At 41.4% G+C, this 26513-nt stretch overlaps 1 protein-coding gene across 6 annotated transcripts in view; it reads left to right on the top strand.

The window, feature by feature from the left end:
- Positions 1 to 26513, top strand: part of LOC104000973 (phospholipase D zeta 1) — an 86901-nt gene that overhangs the window by 9611 nt on the left and 50777 nt on the right. For all 6 annotated transcript variants that reach the window (XR_010484321.1, XR_010484322.1, XM_009423146.3 and 3 more), the window contains 2 exons: positions 5861 to 6103; positions 6198 to 6314. Coding sequence is in view for 4 of the 6 variants with exons in the window: in XM_009423146.3 (XP_009421421.1) it covers positions 5861 to 6103; positions 6198 to 6314 (360 nt within the window). In the remaining 2 variants the exon portion in view is untranslated. The remainder of the gene's footprint in view (positions 1 to 5860; positions 6104 to 6197; positions 6315 to 26513) is intronic.

Below are 26513 nucleotides of genomic sequence, written 5' to 3'. Positions count from 1 at the left end.
AACTCAAGCACCAACAAACATCGCCAGCAAGGATATTCTGCCACAACAAACACAGGCCCCAACAAACCTTGTTAGTAAGGATATTCTGCCTCAACTATCTCAAGCATCAATAAATCATACTAACCAGGATATTGCGCCTCAAAAATCAGACTACTTGACTCAAGGTATAAAGTTTAAAAATTTGATAGCTGTGGATGAAGTGGATAAATATAGAAATAAGGCCTTAAAAGGTAAAGATATTGTGCGGGAGGAAAATGCAAAACCTAAGGATAAGAAAAAGGATGGTACTATCCATTCAAAGTCGTAGAATGAATACCTTACTTTCTTTTTCTGATGAAGATAATTTGCTGGAATGTTCGTGGACTTAATAAGCCTGAAAAATGTCGGGAGCTCAACAGAATAATCAAGTCTGCCGCATGTGATATTGCTATTCTCGTAGAAACAAAAATTAAAAAATCGCTCGTTCTTGCTCAAAAGAATTTAATATGGCCGGACGCAGAACTGTTTACCAATGACTCTAGTAAAACATTTGGTAGAATATGGGTCTTATGGCATCCTAACTCCATTAATGCTTGGTTTATTTCTGCTACCGATCAATTCATTCATCTTAAGGTGGAGGACAAAAAGAATGGCTGTCAATTCAATTTTATTGGTATATATGCTTCAAATAGTATGCAAGAAAGAAATACACTTTGGACCGATCTGACTAACATTGCAAATAACTGTCTTAATATGCCGTGGATTGTTCTTGGTGACTTTAATACTGTTCGATACACAAATGAAAAAGTGGGGGGTAGACAGCATTCTGAAAGTCAGCTTCAAAGATTTAATGATTATATAAACACTGCCGCATTGATTGATATGAAATCTGTGGGCAATTGGCTTTCCTGGAGTAATCAAGGCGATGGTAACAGAAAAATAATGGCTCGACTAGACAGATGTTTGATTAACCAAGAATGGTTAACAGTTTACCCTGATTCACTTCTTGAGTATGATGCACCATTGTTTTCTGATCATTCCTTAATGTATATACACGTAGAGAAAGCAACACCTAGAGGTAAGAAACCATTTAGATTCTTTAACATGTGGAGTACTCATCCTCAGTTCCTTGATATTATCAGATCGGCTTGGAATATTAATATACATGGTTCGCCACTTTACATCTTATGCCAAAAGCTCAAAGTTTGCAAAGCGGCACTGAAGGAGTGGAATACAAACACCTTTGGAAATATTACCACTCGGGTTCAAATTTACGGAAAGGAACTAATGGCGATACAATATGAGCTTCAACTTCAGCCCCAAGATGAGAATCTTATCTACAAAGAGACAGAAGCTAGAAGTAACTTCATGCAAGCCTTAAAGCAGGAGGAAAGTTTTGCAAAGCAGAAGTCTCGACAACATTGGCTAACTCTAGGAGATTCCAATACTAAGTTTTTCTATGCATCCATTGCTACTCGAAGGGCCGTTAATCGCATCAGAAAATGCAAAGACAAATATGGTAATCTTATTGAGAATTTAGATGAAGTTAAAGCATACACTGAGCGATTTTTTTATTCCTTACTCAATCAAGCGGTGCAACCTAATAACATTCATGTGGAGCCAACTAGAAAGCTTGATTCGGATGACATTTCAATCCTTAGTGCCCCAGTTACAGATGATGAAATTGTAAGAGTTGTCTTTAAGTCACCGAAGGATAAAAGCCCTGGTCCAGATGGATTTCCAGCTGAATTTTACCAAACTGCATGGTCTATTATTGGAAATGATGTGATTAAGGCTTGCCAACATTTTTTCTCTTCAGGCCGTATTCTTAGAGAGATGAACTGCACTTTTATTTCTTTAATTCCCAAGAATGCAAGGGCTGATTCACTAGAAAACTATCGACCCATATCATTATGCAACTTTATTTACAAGATCATCTCCAAAGTGCTAGCAGATAGAATGCAAAAGGTAATACACAAGATCATTAGTCCAAATCAGGCAGCTTTCATCAAAGGGAGAAGCATACATCATAATATTCTGCTTGCTAATGACTTGATAAAAGACCTGCACTCAAATGCAAGAGGGACGAAAATATGTTTTAAAGCTGATTTACGGAAAGCCTTTGATTCAGTTAATAGGAGTTTTATCTATAAGATGCTCAGCGATATGAACTTCCCACAGAAATGGGTAAATTGGATTCAAAGTTGCTTGGAAACTCCAAAGTTTTCGATACTTTTTAATGGCTCACCTATTGGTTTTTTTGGGAGCACGAATGGCATCCGACAAGGTGATCCACTTTCTCCATATCTCTTTACTATTGCAATGGAAGGACTTAGCTGTATGTTGGAACAAGCAGTCTTGAATGGCGGTATTAAGGTACCAAATGCTGGTTCTATTCACATATCACACATAACATTTGCAGATGATTTACTTATATTTCTCCAGAATGATCCAACTTCAGTGAGGAACCTAGCTACTATTCTAAATGACTTTGGTATGGTTTCTGGCCTTCAGTTAAATCATGCAAAAAGTAAAGTCTATATGGGTCCTTGCATTGAGGACAAGGACTTTATTACACACACTCTGGGGGTTAATGAGGGAAGTCTGCTAGTTCCTTATCTGGGTCTCCCACTCATATCCACTGGCATTCATAAAACCCACTGTCAACCTATCCTGCAAAAAATAAAGAATAGAATTTCTTCCTGGAAAAATAGGCTTCTATCAAAAGCAGGACGACTTGAACTCATCCGTTCGGTGTTGTACTCTTACTCTATATATTGGTCTAATGCTTTTCTTCTGCCTGTTGGACTTATCCAAGATATTGAACGGCTATTAATGAACTTCTTCTGGAATGGTACAAATGATAAGGCAATGCATATGGTAAATTGGGACAACATCTGTAAACCGAAAGATGAAGGGGGGCTGAACTTGAGAAATATTAGAGAGTGGAATAAAGCATGTTTGGTACAGCAATTGTGGGACCTTTTGCAAAACAAATGTTCCTTATGGTCACAATGGGTTTCTGCTAGGTACCTTTCGAAGGAATCGATTTGGGAAATTTCAACAAGAACATACCACTCTGCAGCTTGGAAAGGAATTTTAAAGGCAAGGAATTGGATAATCAAACACATTTCTTATGCAATCTCTACTGGAACTAATACTAATATGTGGTACGATCCTTGGGTGAATGGGAAAAGTATATTTCAATTATATGGTGACAGAATACGAAAAGATCTTGGGGCTCCCAAAGATTGGAAGGTTTCCGAGTTCATTGCTAATGGTACCTGGTGTCTCCCTACTCCTATTTCTCCTGAAATGTTATCACTTTGGCCGACTATCACAGCTATTCCAATCAGGAACAACCCTTCAGATGTACTTATTTGGTTTCATGACAATGGTAAATTTAGTGCCACATCCGTATGGAATCAAATTAGGCAAAGAAATAACAAGTGGCTCCCAAGCAGTTGGACATGGGATCGACCGGGATCACAGAGACATTCCTTATGTACATGGCAGGCCCTTCTGAATAAACTACCTACAATAGATAATATTAAGAGAAGAGGTATCTATCATGTTAACCGATGCTCCCTTTGTTTGCAACAAGAAGAAACTATTGACCACCTCTATTTTGCTTGTGAATATACTAAATGGATATGGAAGGAGATTCTCCAGCGATTTGAACTCAATAGGCTGCCGCAACCAAACTTGCATCAAGAATTAGGCGACCTTATACAAAGTTTCTCAAGAAAAGGACCTCTTACACAATTGGCAAAGGTTACTTTCAGATGTGCTATTTGGTGGATGTGGAAGGAGAGATGTAGCAGAATCTTTGAATGTCAACACACAAACAATGCTCAGCTCTTGACAGAGATTATTAGAGACTCAAGATCATGCATGGAGTATAATCTCAAAATGGAGCACTTTACACGAAGAGAAAGAGATATTTTTATCAAATTCAATTTTACTATTAGCTAAAGATCTTGGCAACGATGTTAAATGCTGTAACCAATGGTAGTCTTGGCACATCTTAACATGCTCGTTACAGTTAGGAGTTAAAGCCTACAACATGTGTAGTCATAACTACCACATGTGTACTCAATGAGTTACCTGACTTTGTCTATGACTTGTATAGACAAAGCTATTTGTAGAAACGTTACACATAAATATTGGAGACTGAAAGATGAATAGGAAATGTTCTCCATATTGCTTTGAATGAATAGCTTTCTATATCTTTCAACCATTGTTAAGCAGATTGGAAAGGATATCAGAAAAGGAAAGGGGAAGATAGATGATATGTTATGTTGGTGAAATAAAATATAACAATATTCACTATCAATTTTGAATTCTATGGGCACTATCTTTGAACAAAGTTTTTCTTTATTTATCTTTACATTACTTATCAGTTGACTTGCATGGTAATTCGAGAAGCTTAAGTATTATAATTAGATCTGTCGTTCTTTGCTAAACCACAAAGGTTCATTTTTGTTTTGATATACAGAAGTTATTTACTACATTTAGTAAATATTTTTCAACAATTATTCTATTTTTTTATTGTTATACTCTACACATTTTCTGTCTTTTATATGTTGATTTTATTTGTATCTTAGAATGGTAATCATTGTATTAAATCTGATTTTGATCTTGCAAACTATAAAAAGGTGCCTCTAGACCCTCTTGATGCTACAACTTGGGGCAAGTTTCTCCATGAGTTATATCCTATGATAAAATGATTTGCTCTACATTATTATGCTTTTTATCATGCTACGAGTGATACTAGATGTCCTCTTGCTTCAATCTATAAATAAGACCTTGCATTATATAGTGTTCAAAGAACTAGATATATCTGGACTAGAAATTGGTTGGCAAAATGTGAAAATCTAATAGATCTTGAAAAGGCACCAACTTGATGACTAAATTTAATACTGTAATGTTACATACAGGGCAATATGTGCTGTAGAGAAATCCTTAAATATGGCTTATGAGTTCAACCTATCTCAATCCTTGCCTGTCACTTGGTATTAGGATCAGTTGAGCCTGATCCTGACAACCTCATCTTTTTGGTTGTTGGTCGAATCAACCAATCCAAATAGTCTAGATAATTTGTGATGTCTATTCTTACATTCCAGCCAATCATGGCTGATTTTGGCCCATTTCAATAAAAAAATAAAAATGTAATCTCAGAATCTTATTCTTTTTTTGCACTATCTGGAATGCTCATAGTTTTAAATCTTATGGCTAATCCTCAACCAAATTAAGATTTAGCTCCTGAAAACCTTGAAAAGAAAAACAAATCTAAACTCTTTGCATCATGGCTTCTGTGTTGCATCAAATTTGATGTCCTAATTATTTGGTTGCTATTAAATGTATCTGGTTTATAGTATTCTAGTTGGACAAAAGTGAATTGATGTTGTAAAAGTGAAAACTGGTCTAGATGACTAGTGGGCATCTCAAGGCAAACAAGTAAATGAATGGAAGAATAGAATATTTTATTTTTTTTATCTTTTTTTGTCAATTTAAATGCCATGGGTTCATCTTCTTCTTGTGTGGCTATATTGCAATTTTCTTATGGCTTGTTAAATATATGCATCGTTTGTTTATCATGCTTAATCGTCACATGTTTGGCTGAAATTAGGCCTTGCCACGAATTATGTTGTTATCTTGTTATTGCCTAATCATATTATCGAATTATTTCTGGAGTGATTTGATCAGAAATAATATATATTGTCATTTTCTATAATATAAGTACTTAAATGATTGTAATTTGGAAATTTAATTCACTTCCTATCATCTGTTCCAATCTTCATTATTAGCTTAGATTTTTTTTTATTATACTTTATAAATTTAGAACTCATCTAATGTTTAATAAAAAATGTTTCTCAAGATATCTTGTGGGAACCGGACAGTAAAGATAAGGACTAGAAGTAATGCAAAGGTTAAAGATTGGGTTGCTGCAATAAATGATGCTGGGTTAAGGCCTCCAGAGGGTTGGTGTTATCCGCACCGCTTTGGTTCCTTTGCACCACCAAGAGGTCTAACTGACGATGATAGTTTTGTTCAATGGTTCATTGATGGCGAAGCTGCTTTTGGAGCAATTGCTTCTTCAATTGAAGAAGCAAAATCCGAGGTACATAAGGTTCATAGAAAATAATGCTAATCACTAATAGATGGCATGTTGATCTGAAGTTCAGAATCCTAAGTTGATTGGAAGTCCATTGCAGATATTCATTACTGGTTGGTGGTTGTGCCCAGAATTGTATCTCCGACGGCCATTTAGTGTTCATGGGTCTTCACGACTTGATGCTATGTTAGAGGCAAAAGCTAAGCAAGGTGTTCAGGTATTATCTACTGAAATATCTTTGTTGAGAAAAATCTCTATTTGTTTCTTCATTTGGGATGTCATCTAGAAAATTTTGTTAGGTTTCCTTTATTGGTGCTCATATTTTGACTTCTATGAATGATCTGCAATATTTTATGAGATTTTGGTGGTCCATTAGACTAATGATTATTGCATCCCTCCATGAAGAATCTATGAAAGCCATGTTTTATCTTTGTTTTCCTCCCTCTTTGGTCATTCTTTCCTGTCTATAGCACCTTCAATTTTTTGGAAGCAAGTAGCACCGTCAATTTAAATAAACTCATCCTCCATACTTCTTTAATTCATAATTTTTGTCAATTAGTTTTTCAAAGAACTTCAATTTTTCATCTTTTGTTGCTCTAGCAAGCAAATAAGAAATATTTTAATGGGTACGGATGTGGATACCATGGTTTGCAGTACCGGTCCGTACCGCCCGTACCGGGCGGTACGTACCGGTCCGACAGGCTTCCGGTACGCGGACCTCCTGTTACCGGTCCGGTACTGTAGTAGTACTGTAGCACTGCTACAGTGCTCGGCACGCCTGAATATACCGCTCGGTACACCTGGGTGTACCGAGCGGTATACCGTACCGTACCGGTACTGAGCCCAGGTCGAAACTCCGGTACGGTACGGTATTGCGAACCTTGGTGGATACCAATATGATAAAATATTGATAAAAGTAAACTATGGCAAATATTACTGTAACAATTATGTAGCAATAGACTTGCAACTATCATAATTATACTGGTGCTATGAGCTACATGAAGCTTCATATTTCGTGAACAAGAACAAACTATTGCCTTGATTCTGTTGCCCTATCCGACTCAATCTCATGTAAGTTTTCTCCCATTGCTGAAAGCTACCTACTATCTTCTCTTTGCCCTTATTTTATCAACTGTAAACCATTCGGGTGGATATGTATGTCCCATGATTGTCATTTTGGATTTGATTGATCCTATCTAAACCAAAGACATTTTTCTATACAGAGAATGGGGAGAAGAAACCATTGCAGCTGACCCCAAATTGTTGGGATATTATTGCCTGTTGTTATTGTGGTTGTATTTTATATGCAAAAGAACAGCATGATATCTGGGTAATATGCTATCATTTGTAGGTCATTTGAAAAAAATGTTAACATATTATGGTACAGTGGCTTAGAATCTCTGACCTTATTGGATTTAATCATAGGTTCATCAATGACTATGCAAATACAGGCTTGTTCAATAACTACTAGTGCATATGCTTGTTGTAGAGAAGGGAAAATGTCAATCTCTTCTATTGATCCTTAATCAGTTGTTCAAGAAATTCGCTTTCTTGATTGATCTTTCTGGCATAATACTGATCTGGTTTTCGGGTATGTTGCATTACCATGGAATGACTTCCGGGTGGCACAATGTGGAATCACGGATATTTACTGCTCCGGTCAGCTGCTGCTACCTGAAACAGGGTCAAAGTGGTCAGTTCAGACCCAATATAAGGCATACTGGGTGATACACCCTTTGTACCATCTAATACGGTTGAAATTCGACCATTATCGACCAGCACAAGTCCGTAACAGTCGGATCTTGATTGGTACCAGATTCCATCAGTCAAATTGACTCAGTTTAACCATTGGGACCTCTTTAATTGCATTCCAACTCTGAACTATAATTTGATCTTTGTTCAACCACGCTCTCACAAGTTCATAATAGTATGGTTGATAAGTTCACCTACATAATAGCTTTTGCATCTATTAATAACTCTTTTGTTGTAATATTCAAGTATGCATGTGCTTTTCCCTCATTCAGCTGCATTGCTTTAAATCTTACATCAGCATGCTTGGGTTACATCATTCTTGGTTCTTGTCTTTACTGAATGCTAAAATTGTCATTTACCTCTAGTCTTGCCTTGTTGGTAGCTGTCTTGGCCTGTTCTTATCTCATTTGTCTTTAAAATTTCATGCATTGGAATTCTGCAAGCTCTATGACATGCTCTCTTAAACTAGTGGCTCTTTGGTAGTTCCTTCTCTGCCACAAACTATTTTGATTTGTCTCATAATGAGATTGCATATTGCTTTCATGCATTAGTATCATTCTTTTCATATCCTTTCTTCCTTTGATCGTATTATATTTTCTCTTTGGAGGTCCAGTCATTTTTTATAAGCTTTATGTCCATTATATTATGCATGCATCAACTATCAACCTTGAGTTATTTGAGAATATTTCCCTTATTACAGCTAAATGTTAGGGAAGGATCCGATCCCACCTGGTTGGAAGAAAGGCCTGTGTTAATCATCAACCTATTTTATTAAGTTTAGCTTTTCTTGTCCATAGATTTTGCATGATATTTAAATATGCTTTAAGTGTCAAAAGGTTTATTTGGCGTTGTTTGGTATGTGCTAATTTTGCAGTTTGCACATGCATGATCTGACCCATGCAAGCGTGTACGTCCAATATCTCATTTTCTGGATCATATATGTGCAACTATATGATTATAACTTATAAGAATCATAAAGGACAGGCTAGAAAAAAATGGTAAATTGTAATTTGTTCAAAATATTGTGTAGTGTTTTTTTTAGCTCTAAGATATCTACTTGGTTCTCTAATTTGTAAACAAAGACTTTGTAACTACATGTTGGCACAGCTTAACTGATTTTCTAAATATTCTAAATATGAACTACGAGGGATTATGTTTGCAAGCTTCAAGTCTGGATGGTACATCAGATGGTTTGTTATGCTAGTAGATCAACTTTTAAAAAGGGATGAACATCAGCCTTATTTAACTTACATAAACTTAAATTGATAGTTCAATCCACTTAGCATGCCTATAGCAGTTGAACTCCTTTTGGTTGAGATCGATATGTATGGACCGGTATTTACTGGTTCTGATGTGAATCAGTATTTATTGGTCAATACATGAATCGGTACGTGGATCCGACTCATATTCAGTGGTTTGGTTTGGATCAATTAAATATAAATATATCATATTATATTATATAGTTCGATTCAATTATATATATATATATGTGTATATATATGTATGTATATATATACATAAATATACATATATATATATGTATATGTTTATATACATATATATATATATGTGTGTATATATATATATATATATATGTGTATATATATATATATGTATATATATATATATATACATGTATATATATGTCACATATATATACATGTATATGTATATATACATATATATATATATATATGTTTATATATATACATATATATATATACATACATATATATATATACATACATATATATATATGTATAGATACAAATACATACATATATATATACATATATACATATATATATACATACATACATACATACATATACATATATATAAAGGATTTCTTTATTGGTTTGTACCAATGTACCGACCAACTATTGGTATGGTATGTACTATGGCATATCGAGATATCATATGTCGGTTTGCTTGGGCGTACTAACGATATGGTAAAATTACCAAAAATAGCTCGAAAAATTTCTAAAAATAGAAAAAAAGTTGGATTAGGGTTTTTAAGTTGGAAACGATGACATATCTTTTCTAAGCTTTGAGGAGTAGCTTTGTGGTACGTTTCAAGCCTTCCTTCTATTAATATTGAATACAAAGAAATAATTTCAATTATTAGATTATCTTTTAAATAATTTAAATTTTTAGATTCAAATGAATTAAGTATTCAACCAATGGGTATACTTGGTTTTACTATCAAAAGGAATGATAAGACTCCATGGGTGGTGGATCGAGGTCCTCGATCCTATGTATTTGTATATCAATTTGATATGTTTGTCGGACCCAATTTTAAAAATGATTCCGTGATATAGTATATCGATACACTGTATGACATTGGTGTATCAATGTGGTGATGGTCATAGTCTAATCGTCGTGAATCACATGTGTGCGAGGCAGCTTCTCAAGCAAGGATAATTGTGACATGTATTGGCGTGGAACATGGAGAATGTCAGAACTACTTTCGCCATTGATTTATTGTTCCATATCATAAGATCGATCACCATACTACTGTTTGGAGAAGTATGACTAACTATCACCGTATTGCTATTGGCCATAAGATTCTCCATAATACGACGACTATGAATACGATGAGCTTCCCTCTGTGTTTATGTCATGTAGGTTGTCACATCTGCTCAAATTCATCTAGTACCTTCCCCTTCCCCTTCTGTGTATAAACTTGACTAGTTCCTTGTCGAGCTCTATGATCTGAATCTTGGGTGGTATGTGTAAAATATTGCTCCTCGGTTCATGCACCATCTTCAAATTATGTAGATGGGACTATCGACTCCTCGACATCATCTCCAACTTAAGTTTTTTCGTTATTTGTGTCATGAAGACATGTCGATAATTTTCTAGCATGGAATGAACTGTACTATGTTCAGCAAACTCTTTTGATGCCATTAGCCAAAAACTGGTTTGGGCATTGCTGCCATGACTTAGCACAATGCATGTCCAAATCTTCTAAGTGTAGCATGCCCTTTTATGGCATGCAATTCTTACCCCATCTTCTTTTTGCCAGCCTCTCATAAACCTGCAAGTAAGCTAATATGGTTTTGGTGAGGGACAGATTGCTCTAGTTTAGGGTTTAGGCCCATTATCAGAGATCTTATAAATTATGCTGATTTCCTCAACATTGAGGCCTTTCTCCAGTACATGCCTGTCACAGACTTAGCTGGATTTGCCTAAGCCGTGCGACACCCTTGCGTGTTCGTCCGCAAAGGTCAGCCTCCCCGAAGCCTCCCATTGTCCCTTAGGACCAACAAAAGAGAGAACGGGCTAGAGAGAACGCCTCAATCGGGATCCACAAGCAAACATCTCCGAAAAATACTTCATAGACAATGCAAATTACAAACAGACTTTACAAGCTCTGAACAGTTGCACAACAAAGGGTAAAATGGTCCATTACAGATCGAAAATCTCTCGCACGTGTCCACATGACACAACCTTTATTTACAAGCCTAAAGAGGCCACTAACCCAACTAAAATGGGACTATTAAGCCTTCGGCCGCCCCTCTACATGTTGTACAAGGAATGAACATGCCAAAAGACACGGACATACATAAGCATTACATCAAACATCTTGTTTAGTAGTTTGTCCGTGACATTCTCCCCCACTTATTCCTTCGACGTCCTCGTTGAAGCCTTTGTCGACACTGCAACTCCTCGCCTTTGCTGAGTCTTCAATCTTCTGCTCCAGCTACAATGCGTTTCTTGGCTCCTAGCTGCTCTCCGCTGCTGTTTTTGAGTAGTCGAACCTTTGATCCGCTATGCTGCTTCAACTCACCAATGACTCTGACTCTGGTGTGGGGTTGGCTGAGTTGTGTTGATCATTGTTGATTCCTGCGGATCCCCCATATGAAGGAAAAGACCATCCTTACTGCGTCAGTCTCTCAAATTCCTCATGCTGCTTGAACTGGGTGGATACTTGTTGGAGCTTTAACGAGCATCGTCTCGCAAACTTCTGAAATTTTGGGTCCTTCCTCCACAAAATTTGCTCATTGACTCTTCTTTCACTTAGTTGTCACATCCAAGTAGGTTCGCATCACTTCCGCTTTCGATTGGCATTTCGTTGGGAAATGAAGCGGATAATCTACTCTTAGTAGCACTGATCACCGTTGGTGAGGATTTGACAACTATTATCTTCCATTATCTTCGAAGGGTCTTTGAACTTGTGCAGAGCTCCTCTGCTGGATAGATAAGAGAATTGGGGTACTCGGTTTCGCCCATTCTCTTAAGAGTTGAGAAGGCAAAGGTTTCTTGACTTCGCCTGCCTCCTCGAGGTTGTACTCCATGCATCGAGCTGGTTACTGGCCTTCGCCTGCTCTTTGCTTACACTTCTGAAGCACTTGAAGTGTTTGCACTCCTTGCGTTGAGTTAGCTGCTGTGATTCACCTTCTCAATGCCATCGAACTTCTGGAATGCGGGAAGTTTTCACCCCAACTTGGAGTAATTCTCTCATAGGTTTGGTCGCCTCTGGGATTGTACCGTCTTCTCCATCAACCCTGCCGCCTACTCCACTGAGTAGCAAAGGTACAACACCGCGTACTGCCTGCTTCGTTCCTTGGTTATGCACTCTTGCATGACCCGAAGTCCTTCACGCTATCTTGATGAGAAGCTCATTGACACCGGTCTTACGAAGTTCCTCGGCCTCTGCCCTTCAGCCTTGTCTCGGTACTTGGAGATTGCCTTTGCATTCTCCACCTCCTCGACCCCTTTCACGACCAAGCGCTCTCCCTCTATGAGAGCAAGGGATCAATGACTTTCACGGAAGTCCCGCCTCTGCGGTACCATGGCGCTGCCATGCCCATGGCCCTACTATCCGTTGCCTCGCATCTGCATCCCTTTTCTTCACGATCAGTAGATATGTCTCCGTGACACTCCTCTGAGTCCACCTCCATTCTAACTGATGCTTGATTTTAGGTAGTTGAGTCCCTCTAGACTCGTCGTCGCTTCCTCGCCCCTTTCGACCCCTTGCTTCAACACCTCTGTGTTCTCCAAGCAGCTCCCTTTGGTCGTTGGAAAGACAGACTGCAACTCCCATGCATGGCCTCTGCCATCACGTTGTAGGGTTTGCACCGATTCTGTTCTCCTTAGCTTCCTTGGTAGCAACGTTCGCTTACTCGACCTTGTCCTCTGACTTGTCGGGCTCCCTTAAGCGAATATGAGCTCTAGAGAAGTCCAACTCTCCAGCTGCTTCGATCATACCTCTGCATAATTAAGTCCCTCCCATGGAACTCACTGGTACGTGCATTCGAACTTTTCCCTTGGTGGAACACAGCCCCCATATGCTGATGACCAAGACTTTCATCTGATGCAAAATTCGATCACTCCTTGAATCCATAGCCTTTCTTGCCGTCGTGTTGTTCACCGAAGTGGAGCTTCTAGTAGCTCCCGATCATACCTCCGTATGATCTAGTCCCTCACGGGACTATGTCGTGTGTATCACATTGCCACGAACTGTTCCACCACGATCCGCTGCACCATGTCGCCTCATGGTGACATCTCCATTGCATTCTGATTCTTGTGGAATAAACTCGAATTGTGAACCCTCCATGTGTGGCCTCTGCCAATACATCGCAGGGTCTCTTCCACCTTCGATTTTGTTCGCTCCTTTGGCAATCGACCTTCATCCACCCACTCTTGGGTCACACCTAGATGAAGCACCGCTCTAGGACAGTCCATCGCCTAGTAGCTCCCGAAGTCCACCGACTTCACTGTAATTTGTGCACCATTGTTTGGATCCTGGGCCTCTGCCCCTACCAGCACAATCTCCGCTGCGCACCGCTTCCTTCATGGCAACTTGAATGGCAACACTGTGGCATATTCTTCAAGAGTACCCACCTCTGCGTCCTCTTGCCCCGTGCTAAGGCCTTCCGAACCCAACTTCGCCTCCGCAAATTGAGTCGCCTTAGTTCCTCCATCAAATGCTCCTCCGAGATGAGGTGCATGTGCCTAGAAGCTCCCTTCATCTTTGGCACCATGCAAGATGAGTCCTCTTTGATATAAATGAATAACCCATGGAACAATACGATTCTACTCTTGCCTTTGCAAGAGTTCATGTCCTTGACCTCTGTCTAAGGAAAGCACTGTGCCTCCGCTCCATGTTCCAACTTCTATGCTGGCTCTCTTCATGCGACTTGGGTACTTCGCCAAGTTACACCCAAGTTGCTCCGCTCCTCGTTTTTGCATTGAGTCGATGGTGGCCCTCGCGCCCACCATTCCACGGGTCAGCCCTCCCTTGAGTCCGATTTCCATATCGACCCCAAGTGTGCCTTCATTTAAGTTGCTTTGGGTCGCTCCCCCACTTGATCTCGCAATGTATCCACCAATGCATTCTCTCAAGCGAGATCATGCGACGACTCCTCGCCGCTTGCTCAGTCCATCGAGCTTTGTGGAGTTGTTGTTTGTTGAGGTACTCCTTCTCAACATGTGAGGTCCGTCTCACATTATTCCCCCTCTAGAGAGCCGGGACTTATCCCTCCTGGATAACTGTCCCATTGGAGCAACATCTCTCTTCGTTTCGGAGACCACCATCCCCTTGGACTACTCCGATCTGCTGAACAAACTGTGCATTGTTCTGCCTCCTGCAAACACACTTGCTAGATTGTGACTCCACGTCAACATAGCCCCCGCTGCACCACCCAAGGCCTAGCAACATGCTGAATTCGTTGCACATTTCAGCCTCCTACGGACGTATCCTTCCCATGCCGAAGAGAAAGTTTCAATGCTCCATGGCGCCGAGTTTCGGTCGCCTTCGGATGGCCACGAACATTCCATCGTCCGCATACAAGCCCATGCATGAGTACCAAATTCTTCGAGTTAGCAATTCCCCTCACCTCTATGAGCTTTGCATAACTCTTTTGGTTGTTGAGCAACTCATTCCACCTTGGATAGTCTCATCCTTTACCAAGCGTCTCGCTTGCCTTGAGCACCATCAAGTATAGTTGTCAACGTTGAGCCGTAGCTCAAACTCAGCTATCCCAACCTTTGTGCGCTCCACATTCTTCCAAGCTTGTCTGTTCTCGTGGTGCCTCTTGCGCGAAGGGTTGGCCATTCCTCTGAATGCCAATCTCAGATGCCCGCTCCTCCGAGCGACTCCTTTTCCCTACATCTCCATGCCCGTTTTCCCCCAAACGGTCGCGCGTGTGCTGACTGCCCTCAACGCAGCCCCGCTAGGTCCCCCACGTTTGCATGCTAAGTGTTTCTATGAGTGCTTGTCCCGCTCTGATACCATCTGTCACCGACTTAGCTGGATTTGCCTAAGTCGTGCGGCACCCTTGCGTGTCCGTCCGCAAAGGTCAGCCTCCCCGAAGCCTCCCATTGTCCCTTAGGACCAACAAAAGAGAGAACAGGCTAGAGAGAACGCCTTAATCGGGATCCACAAGCAAACATCTCCGAAAAACACTTCATAGACAATGCAAATTACAAACAGACTTTACAAGCTCTGAACAGTTGCACAACAAAGGGTAAAATGGTCCATTACAAACCAAAAATCTCTCGCACGTGTCCACATGACACAACCTTTATTTACAAGCCTAAAGAGGCTACCAACCCAACTAAAATGGGACTATTAAGCCTTCGGTCGCCCCTCTACATGCTGTACAAGGCATGAACATGCCAAAAGACACGGACATACATAAGCATTACATCAAACATCTTGTTTAGTAGTTTGTCTGTGACATGCCGGTGCATTTGTGGGTTTTCCCAAGAGCTTCACCAAATATAGGTGAAATTTAGTCCTTAAAACCTTGCTTAGAGTGGATATTTTCTTTTATTATTAATTCTTGATGAATATGATAAAGGCTCCCATAAGTTATTTATTTGACCATAGACTTGCACTTTTGTTCCACTTATTCTTTTGGGATCCATATTTAAAATTCAATACTTATTCATGAGTCAGAAATTTGTATGATAGAAATGAATGTTGTTTTAGGAACTTGAAGAATATGTGCAACCTACCTGAATACCAACACAAGTGGTCCTTTACAATATGGCTTTGTAGGTGGTTAGAATGAGAATTTCAATTGGGTAATCCAGGTTTAGGATCTGTGTCCACCCTCATCGATTGATTGGTCATGTTGAAGCCTTATTCTGAAGGTAGTGGTGACCCAATATGGCTGGATTATTATTACTATCACCTATTGGAGAATGGTTTTGAAGATCACATGATTGCTGAAGCTGGCTCAATGATATGTTATACTTAATTTGATGCATTGGCCACTTTTGTGATCGATCCCACCTTTGATTGCATGAAGGGTTTAAATAGGCATCTCTAGCAAGGACTACAATTTTGGGTTGCACGATACGAAGTTACCGTAGTTAACAGCCCAATTAACTGTCGGTGCATAAAACAAGGTTATACCAGATGATTCAAAGTCTTCAGACATGGTCTAATCGGTACCGCCTTGTCATGGACTTAGCTGTTTTGCCTAAGTTATGCTGCACCCTTGCATGTTCGTCCGCAAAGGGTCAGCCTACCTGAAACCTCTTATAGTCCCTTAAGGAGTTACAAAAGAGAAGACAGGTTAGAGGAAGCATTTAATTCGGGATCCACACGCAGTCATTTTAGCAAACATTTGATAGGCAATGCAAATTACAAATATATACTTCGCAAGCTCTGACAAAGTGTTACGGACAAACTTCGAAACAGGTTGTTTGATGTAATGCTTATGTATGTTCGTGTCTTTTGGTATGTTCATGCTTTGTGTCATGTGGACACTTGTGAGAGATTTTCGGTCTGTAATGGACCATTTTAACCCTTTGTTGTGCAACTGTTCAGAGCTTGTAAAGTCTGTTTGTAATTTGCATTGTCTATGAAGTGTTTCTTGGAATGTTTGCTTGTGGATCCCGAATGAGGCGTTTTCTCTAACTCGTTCTCTCTTTTGTAGGTCCTAAGGGACCGTGGGAGGCTTCGGGGAGGCTGACCTTTGCGGACGGACACGCAAGGGTGCCACACGACTTAGGCAAAACCAGCTAAGTCCGTGACAGATAGTATCAGAGCGGGACAAGCACTCATAGAAACACTTAGCATGCAAACGTGGGTGACCTAGCGGGTCTGTGTTGAGGATAGTCAGCACACGCACTACCATTTGGGGGAAAACGGGCATGGAGATGTAGGGAAAAGAGTCGCTCGAAGGAGCGGGCATCTGAGATTGGCATTCAGAGGAATGGCCAACCCTTCGCGCAAGAGGCACCATGAGAACAGGCAAGCTTGGAAGAATGTGGAGCGCACAAAGGGTGGGATGGCTGAGTTTGAGCTACGACTCAACGTTGACAACAATACTTGATGGTGCTCCAGGCAAGCGAGGCGCTTGGTAAAGGATGAGACCATGCAAGGTGAAATGAGTTGCTCAGCGACCGAAAGAGTTCTGCAAAGCTCACAGAGGTGAGGGGAATTATTAACTCAAAGAATTTGGTACTCATACATAGGCTTGTATGCGGACGATGGAATATTCGCGGCCATCCCAAGGCGATCGAAACTCAGCGCTATGGAGCATTGAAACTTTCTCTTCGGCATGGGAAGGATACGTCCGTAGGAGGTTGAAGTGTGCAACGAATTCAGCATGTTGCTAGGCCTTGGGTGGTGCAATGGGGGCTGTGTTGACGTGGAGTCGTAATCTAGCAAGTGTGTTTGCAGGAGGCAGAACAATGCACAGTTTGTTCAGCAGATCGGAGTAGTCCAAGGGGATGGTGGTCTCCGAAACGAAGAGAGATGTTGCTCCAATGGGACAGTTATCCAGGAGGGATAAGTCCCGGCTCTCCAGAGGGGGAATAATGTGAGACGGACCTCACATGTTGAGGAGGAGTACCTTAACAAACAACAACTCCACGAAGCTCAATGGACCGAGCAAGCGGCGAGGAGTCATCGCATGCTCTCGCTTGAGAGAATGCATTGGTGGATGCATTATGAGATCAAGTGGGGGAGCGACCCAAAGCAACACAAATGAAGGCACACTTGGAGTCGATATGAAGATCGGACTCAAGGGAGGGCTGACCCGTGGAATGGTGGGCACGAGGGCCACCATCAACTCAATGCAAAAACGAGGACCGGAGCAACTTGGGTGTAACTTGGCGAAGTACCCAAGCCACATGAAGGGAGCTAGCATAGAAGAGGGAACATAGAGCGGAGGCACAGTGCTTTCCTTGGACAGAGGTCAAGGACATGAACTCTTGCAGAGGCAAAAGCAGGATCATGTTGTTCCATGGGTCCTTCATTCTGACGGAGCAGACTCATATTGCATGGTGCCCAAAGACGAAGGGAGCTTCTGGGAACATGTACCTTATCTCGGAAAAGCATTTGATGGAGGAACTAAGGCGACTCAATTTACGGAGGCGAAGTTGGGTTCAGAAGGCCTTAGCACGGGGCAAGAGGATGCAGAGGCGAGTACTCTTGAAGAATATGCCACAGTGTTACAAATCAAGTTGCTAGGCAGGAAGCGGTGCGCAGCGGAGATTGTGCTGGTAGGGGCAGAGGCCCAGGATCCAGACAATGGGGCACTAATTGCAGCGAAGTCGGGGGACTTTGGGAGCTACTAGGCGACGGACTGTCCTAGAGCGGTGCTTCATCTAGGTGTGACCCAAGAGTGGGTGGATGAAGGTCAATTGCCAAAGGAGCGAACAAAATCGAACGTAGAAGAGACCCTGCGATGTATTGACAGAGTCCACACATGAAGGGATCACAATTCGAGTTCATCCCACAAGGATCAGAATGCAATGAAGATGTCACCAGGAAGCGACATGATGCAGCGGATCGTGGTAGAACAGTTCGTGGCAATGTGATACACACGACACTGTCCCGTGAGAGACTAGATCATACGAAGGTATGATCGAGAGCTACTGGAAGCTCCACTTCGGTGAACAACACAATGGTAAGAAAGGCTATGGATTCAAGGAGTGAAGGCCATGGTACCGCAGAGGCGGACAAACTTCGAAACAGGATGTTTGATGTAATGCTTATGTATGTCCGTGTCTTTTGGCATGTTTATGCTTTGTACAGCATGTAGAGGGACGGCCGAAAGCTTAATAGTCCCATTTTAGTAGGGTTGGTGGCCGCTTTAGGCTTGTAAATTAAGGTTGTGTCATGTGGACACTTATGAGAGATTTTCGGTCTGTAATGGACCATTTTAACCCTTTGTTGAGCAATTGTTCAGAGCTTGTAAAGTCTGTTTGTAATTTGCATTGTCTATGAAGTGTTTCCTAGAATGTTTGCTTGTGGATCCCGAATGAGGTGTTTTCTCTAACCCGTTCTCTCTTTTGTGGGTCCTATGGGACCGTGGGAGGCTTCGAGGAGGCTGACCTTTGCGGACGGACACGCAAGGGTGCCGCACGACTTAGGCAAAACCAGCTAAGTCCGTGACAAAAGGGTCCAAGGTGGTCCGCTATGCCCAAAAGTCCCTACAAGTGCCCACATGAAATTGCTGCGGAACAAGATAGCAAACCAACCCTAGACACTACTGCAAAGGCATATCTAGCCATGTGCTACTCGGGTAGCTCTTGGGTGTTGTGCTGGTTGACATTCCGCACCACTTTGTGGAGCTAAAAAACCCCTAAAATGGTTGCCTAGTTGGCCTATATCTAGGTAGTTTTGCCTTTGCGCGACGATTGTATACAACCTATGTTTGCAAGCTTGAAACAACCACAAAAGTCAACCAAAATGGGGCTGCTAAACCTACTATATGCCCTCTACATGCTGTGGAAAGCATGTACAGGGCATGCAACCTACGTTTGCAAGCCTGAAACAGCCATAAAAATAAACCAAAATGGGGCTGCTAAACCTACTGCATGCCCTCTACATGCTGTGAAAATGTAAAAAAAACCAAAAGACACGGACATACACGAGCATTACATCGACCACCTTGTTTATAGCTTTGTCTATGATATTCTCCCCACTTATTCCTTCAACATTCTCGTTAAAGCCTTTGCGAATGCTGCATCTCGTTGTCTTTGTTGAATCTTTAATCTTCTGCTCTAGTTGCAATGGGCCTCTTGGGTCTCAACTGCTCTTCGTCATTGTTGTTGAGTAGTCGAACTTTAATTCACCACGCTGCTTCAAGTCGCCAATTTCTCCCACTCTGGTGTTAGGTCGGTCGAGTTATATGGATTCTTATTGGTTCCTACGGATCCTTCAAATGAAGGAAAAGACCTTCCTTGTTGTACACTAGTCTCTCAAATATCGCACATCGCTTGAACTGGGTGGATGCTTGTTAGAGCGTTAACGAGCATCGCCTTGCTGACTTTGAAATTTCGAAGGTCTTTTCTTAATAAAATTTGCCTATAGATTCCTCTTTTACTTAGTTGTTGCCTTCAAGTAGGTTCGTATCACTTCCATTTTCGATTGACATTCTATTGGAAAATGAAGCGAACAGTCTACTCTCGGTAGCACCAATCACCATTGGTGAGGATTTAACAATTGTCGTCTTCCATTTTCTTCGAAGAGTCTTTGAACATGTACATAGTTTCTTTACTAAATAAATAAGAGAACTGGGGTACTCAGTTTTGCCTATTCTCTTAAGAGTTGAGAAAACAAAGGTTACTTGACTTCGCTCGCCTCCTTGTGGGTTGTACTCTATGTAACGAGTCGATTATTGGCCTCCGCTTGCTTTTTGCTTATACTTCTGAAGCACCCAAAGTGTTTGCACTCCTTCCATAGATTTTGCGATTCGCCTTCTTATTGCCATCAAACTTCTAGAATGTAAGAAGTTTTACCCCAAAAAAGCAAAATTTTGCCCCGATTTAGAGCAAGTCTCTAATATTTTTGGTCACCTCTGGGATTGTACCATCTTCTCCATTATTTTTGTCACCTACTCCTTTGAGTAGAAAAGGTATAACATGGTGTACTGCCTACTTCATTCCTTGGTCGAGCACTCTTGCATTGACCCAAAGTCTCCTACTTTCAGTTATTTTGATGAGAAGCCCATTGACACTGGTCTTACGAAATACAAAGTTTTTTGGCCTCTACCTTTCAGTCTTGTCTCGGTACTTGGAGTTTACCTCTGTATTCTCCACCTCTTTAGCTGCTTTCACGACTGAGCTCTCTCCCTCCATAAGAGCAAGGGATTGATGACTCCACGAAAGTCTCGTCTCTATGAGACCATGGGAGACCATGGCGTTGCCATGCCCATGGCCCTACTATCTGTCGCCTCGCATCTGCATCAATTCCTTCGCGATCGGTATATCTGCCTCTATGGCACCGTGACACTCCTCTAAGTCCATCTCTATTCTAACTGATGCTTGGTTTTGGATAGCTAAGGCCCTCTAAACCTGTCGTTGCTTCTTTGCCCCTTTCGACCACCTGCTTTAATACCTTTGTGTTCTTTGAGCAGTTCCCTTTGGTCGATGAAATGATAGACTACAACTCCCATGCATGGTCTCTGCCATTATGTTATAGGGCTTGTGTCGATTCTGTTCTCCTTTGTTTCCTTGGTAGCAATGTTCGTTTATTCAGCTTTGTTCTTTGATTTGCCAAGCTCCCTTAAGCGAATATGGGCTCTAGAGTAGTCCAACTTTCCAACCGCTCTGATTATACCTCTGTATGATCAAGTTCCCCCATGGGACTACTAGTACTTGCACTTGAAATTCTCCCTCGGTGGTACACAACCCCCATATGCCGATGACCAAGGCTTTCATTCGATACAAAATTTGATGCATGCACAGAAGACCCACCTCTATGGTACTATGGTATTCACTCTTTGAATCCATAGCCCTTTTTGCCATCGTGTTGTTCATCGAAGTGGAGCTCCCAGTAGCTCTCAATCATACCTTTATATGATCTAGTCCTTTGCGGGAGTTCTCTCGTGTGCGTCGTATTGCCTCGAACTGTTCCACCACGATTCGTTGCACCATGTCGCCTCCTAATGACATCTCCATTGTATCTTGATTATTGTGGGATGAACTTAGATTGTAATCTCTCCATGTGTGGCCTTTGCTAGTATATTGCAGGGCCTTTGCCACCTCCGATTGTGTTCGTTCCTTTGGCAATCAACTTTCGTTCACCTGCTCTTGGGTCACACCTAGACGAAGTGCAGCTCTAGGATAGTCCATCGCCTAGCAACTCTCGAAGTCTACTGACTTTTCTGAAATTGGTGTACCATTGTTTGGATCTTGGGCCTCTGCCCCCTAGCACAATCTCTATTGTGCATCATTTCCTTCACGACAACTTGAATGACAACACTATGACATATTCTTTAAGAGTACCTACCTCCGCACTCTCTTGCCCCGTATCAAGGTTTTTTGACCCTAACTTTGCCTTTGCAAGTTGCGTCGCCTTAGTTCCTTTGTCAAATACTTTGTCGAGATAAGGTGCATGTGCCTCGAAGTTCCCTTCAACTTTGGCATAATGCAGGTTAAGTCTGCTCCATCAGAACGAGAGGCCCATAGAATGACATGATCCCGCTCTTGCCTTTGCAAGAGTTCATGTCCTTGAGCTTTGTCTAAGGAAAGCTTTGTGCCTCCACTCTATATTTCGTCTTCTATGTCGACTCCCTTCTTGAGGCTTGGGCACTTCACCAAGTTTCACCCAAGTTGCTCCGCTTATCGGTTTGTATTGAGTTGATGGTGGACCTTACGCCTACCATTCCACAGGTCAGCTCTCCATTGAGTCTTATCACTATATCAACATTAAGTGTGCCTTCGTTTGGTGTTGCCTTGGGTTGCTCCCCTATTTGATCTTGTAATGCGTCCACTGACGCATTCTCATTCAAGATTATGCAACGACTCCTCATCGATTGCTCAGTTCGTTAAGCTTTTTAGAGTTGTTGTCTTGAGATACCCCTCCTCAACTTGTGCGGTCGGTGGCACATGATTCTCCCTCTAAAGAACTGGGACTTATCTCTCTTGGATATCTGTCCTATTGGAGTAACTTTTCTCTTTGTATTCTTCTCTCTAGAAGTTTCGGAGACCACCATCCCCTTGGACTACACCTTGCTGAATAAACTATGCACTGTTCCGCCCCCGGGAACGTACTTGCTAGATTACGACTCTTCCCCAATATAGCCCTTGCTGTGCCCCTTAAGGCCTAGCAACATGCTAAATTTGCTGCACACTTCAGCCTCCTACAGAAGTATCCTTCCCATGCCGAAGAGAAAGTTTTAATGCTCCATGGCATTTAGTTTCGGTCACCTTGGGATGATCATAGATAGTCCATCGTCTGCATACAAGCCCTTGCATGAGTATTGAATTCTTCGAGTTAGCAATTCCCTTCACCTCTTTGAGCTTTACAAAATTTTTTCGGTCGTTGAACAACCCCTCCCACCTTGCACAGTCTTATCCTTTGCCAAGCGCCTCGCTTACCTTGAGCATTGTCAAATTTGGTTGCTAACGTTGAGCTATAGCTTGAATTCAGTCATTCCAACCTTTGTGCGCTACGCGTTCTTCCTAGCTAGCTTGTCCTTATGGTGCCTCTCACACGAAGGGTTGGTCATTCCTTTGAATACCAATCTCGGATGCTCGCTTATCTAAGTAACTACTTTCCCTACGTCTCTATGCTCGTTTCCTTTAAACGGTCACGCATGCTGGCTGCCCTTAACGCATCCACGCTAGGTCCCCCATGTTTACAAGTCAAGTGTTTCTAAGTGTGCTTTTCTCACTCTGATACAATCTGTCACAGACTTAATTGGCTTTACTTAAATTGTGCGACACCCCTGCATGTCCGTCCACAAAGGGTCAATTTCCTCGAATCCTCTTGGTGCCTTAAGGAGCTGCAAAAGAGAAGACGGGTTAGAGAAAACATTTAACTCGGGATCCACAAGCAACCATTTCAGCAATCACTTGATAGACAATGCAAATTACAAACATATATTTTACAAGCTCTAAACGGTTGCGCGACAAAGAGTCCAAGGTGGTCTACTATAGCCAAAAGTCCCCACAAGTGCCCACATGACATTACTGTAGAACAAGATAGCGAACCAACCCTAGACACTGCCCTAAAGGCTCATCCAGCCATATGCCACTTGGGTAACTCCTGGGTGCTGTGCTAGTTGACACTCCGCACCACTCTGCGGAGCTAGAAAACCCCTAAATGACTGCCTGGATGGCCTATTTCTAGGCAGTTTTTCCTCTGCGTGATGACTGCACAAACCTGCATTTATAAGCTTGAAACCATGGTCTGCAGTACCAGACCGTACCGCCCGGTACGGGCGATACGTACCGGTCCGACAGGCTTCCGGTACGCGGACCGTCTTTTACCGTTCCGACACTGTAGCAACACTGTAGCAGTGCTACAGTGATCGGCACGCCTAAATATACCGAGCGGTACACCTGGGTGTACCGCTCGGTATACCGTACCGTACCGGTATCGAGCCCAGGTCGAAACTCTAGTACGGTACGGTATTGCGGACCTTGCTTGAAACAGCTACAAAAGTCAACCAAAATGGGGCTGCCAAACCAATTGCAAGTCCTCTACATGCTGTGCAAAGTATGAACAAAGCTGAAAGACACAGACATACGCGAGCATTACATCGAACACCCTATTTACAACTTTGTCCGTGATAGCCTAGTACACCATTTGTACTACTCGAGATAGTTGAATTTCATCCATTACCGATTGGCGCAAGTCAGTAACGGTGAGATTTCATCTGGTACCACTAGCCAAAGGTCAAGTTGACTCATCAATTTGACCATTGGCAACACTTTGGGGCTTATTTAATCCCCATTTGCTGCCTCCCTTCCTCCTCTCACTCTCACTTTCACTCTCTCTCAATCTCATTCTCTCTTGGGTTTTGAGTTAAACACACTTAAGCTCCCTAATTGACGATTAGGGGAGGTTGATTTGGATAAAAGAGGGATTAAATCTCAGGATGGCAATGGTGGTGACCAATCGATTGTTCCGACTACTCAGATTCAGGATATGGGATATCATGGAGCTGAGGATCCATGTGCAAGGATAAAGAAAAGGGAAAGACAGTTGATGAGTTTGTGGAGATGCGATAGAGCCTCTATGATGTTGACACTGATTTATAGCCTTTATATTATGGAGGATCTCATGGCCAATATATGTATAATGATAGTTGGTTTTCTTTTTGGAGTCAGGTCGATCTTACACCACAGCAGTTTAGTCATAGCTCTAGTGTGATCGAACTCTGCAGCCTTACATGCCACAATCACTTACCACACTTTTACCACATTGATACTTCAAATGGCACACCATTTACCAGTATAATCGATCATGGGAGTAGCCCAAGTCTGAGTTCCACAGACTTACAATATTGACATATAACATCAAACGTTCGAGGACCCTGATCCACGTCATATACTCTTGTCATTCAGTTTGGTTATCTCAATATTTTATTTTGTGCATATCTTAAGAGTTTTGACACCTAAACTGACCTCTCTGCTCTTTCTTTACAAGTTTGGGGACACTTCAATCCAAGGGAAGCAACTTAATTCTATTAGATGCAGGACCGTGCAACAAAATTCTTCTTCAGTCTATAAAGATAGAATTTATACCTTTGATCCTTGGTCACTAAGCAATTCGATCTATTGTTTTATAGCTTAGAATTACTTTATTCTTATTTAATTTGATTGTATAAACCAAGAAAATACGAGAAAGAACCTGAAATAGGGTTTTTTCTAATTTTTGACTGATTGTCTAGCCAAAACTTCAAAATACCGATACGTAAGATAGGGGTTTTTTTTTTCTAATTTTTGACTGATTTTCCTTCTAAACTTTTGAAATATCGGTATGTACCAGTGTATCGACCGTCGATACACCAGTTCCAGCAGATTCATACTAGTCCAAATAGGGATCGATATGGTACCTGGTACAAAATTGCAATCCTTGATCTCTAGGGACTAAAAATGCACCTTAGGAAGGTCGAATTTTTTGTTAGGACCTTCTGCATGTTCAATTTTTGCAATCTCCTTTTATTTTGTAGTATAGTCAGATTTGAGAAACTTTACTGAAGCTAGAAGCATGACTTGATTAGCTAGTGGAAGAGGTTGATTCGACGAGTTTGAGAAATGAGATGGGTGTTGTTGTTAGGTTCCCCTTTTGCCCTTGTATATGGTCCAAAATTATTGTTATAGTTTTGTAGCCTAAGATCAAAATTGTCAAATGAAGGTACAAGACCTTTATCACTCAATAAACCTGGTAATGGCCTGTACCGCTAGGTATAGGATGGTGCAGGCCCCATACTGGGTATTTTCTTTTTTCAGCTCTACAATCTTTTTTAGTCATTTTTAGGCTTAATCTGAAACTTATTACGTACTAGCATACTGACACTTGGTACATTGATATGAACCGGTACCATACCAATTTGAACCCTGATTGGTATAGTATCAATATATAAAATTGTGAACCTTGGATAATTAGTTAGACATCTCCAAGATAAATCTTTTCATAATGTATGAACCAGCGATGAAAAAAGTTGATCCATAATAGCTACTACTCGTAAATTAAATTGATAGGTTTAACACCTTACTGAGCTCCTTTTTTTAAGGGAAAAATAACTCCAAGTGAGGAGGAAGGAAAAGAAAAAGTGAAGTGTGATAAACAAAACAATAGAGAGGGTAAAATTTGGTTCTTAATTTGTGATGCTTTTAGTTAAGGTTCGTTGTATCGTAGCGTACCACTCGATACAGGTAGTATGTATCGGTCTGACAGGGAATCGTTATGTGTGGTACATTAGTACTTTCTCATGTACTGTATGTTGATATGCTT

The sequence above is a fragment of the Musa acuminata genome, chromosome BXJ2-2 (assembly GCF_036884655.1).
Source record: "Musa acuminata AAA Group cultivar baxijiao chromosome BXJ2-2, Cavendish_Baxijiao_AAA, whole genome shotgun sequence".
NCBI classification, from domain to species: domain Eukaryota; kingdom Viridiplantae; phylum Streptophyta; class Magnoliopsida; order Zingiberales; family Musaceae; genus Musa; species Musa acuminata.
Note: the sequence above shows the minus strand (reverse complement) of the source record. Positions and strands in the feature narration are given on the sequence as shown.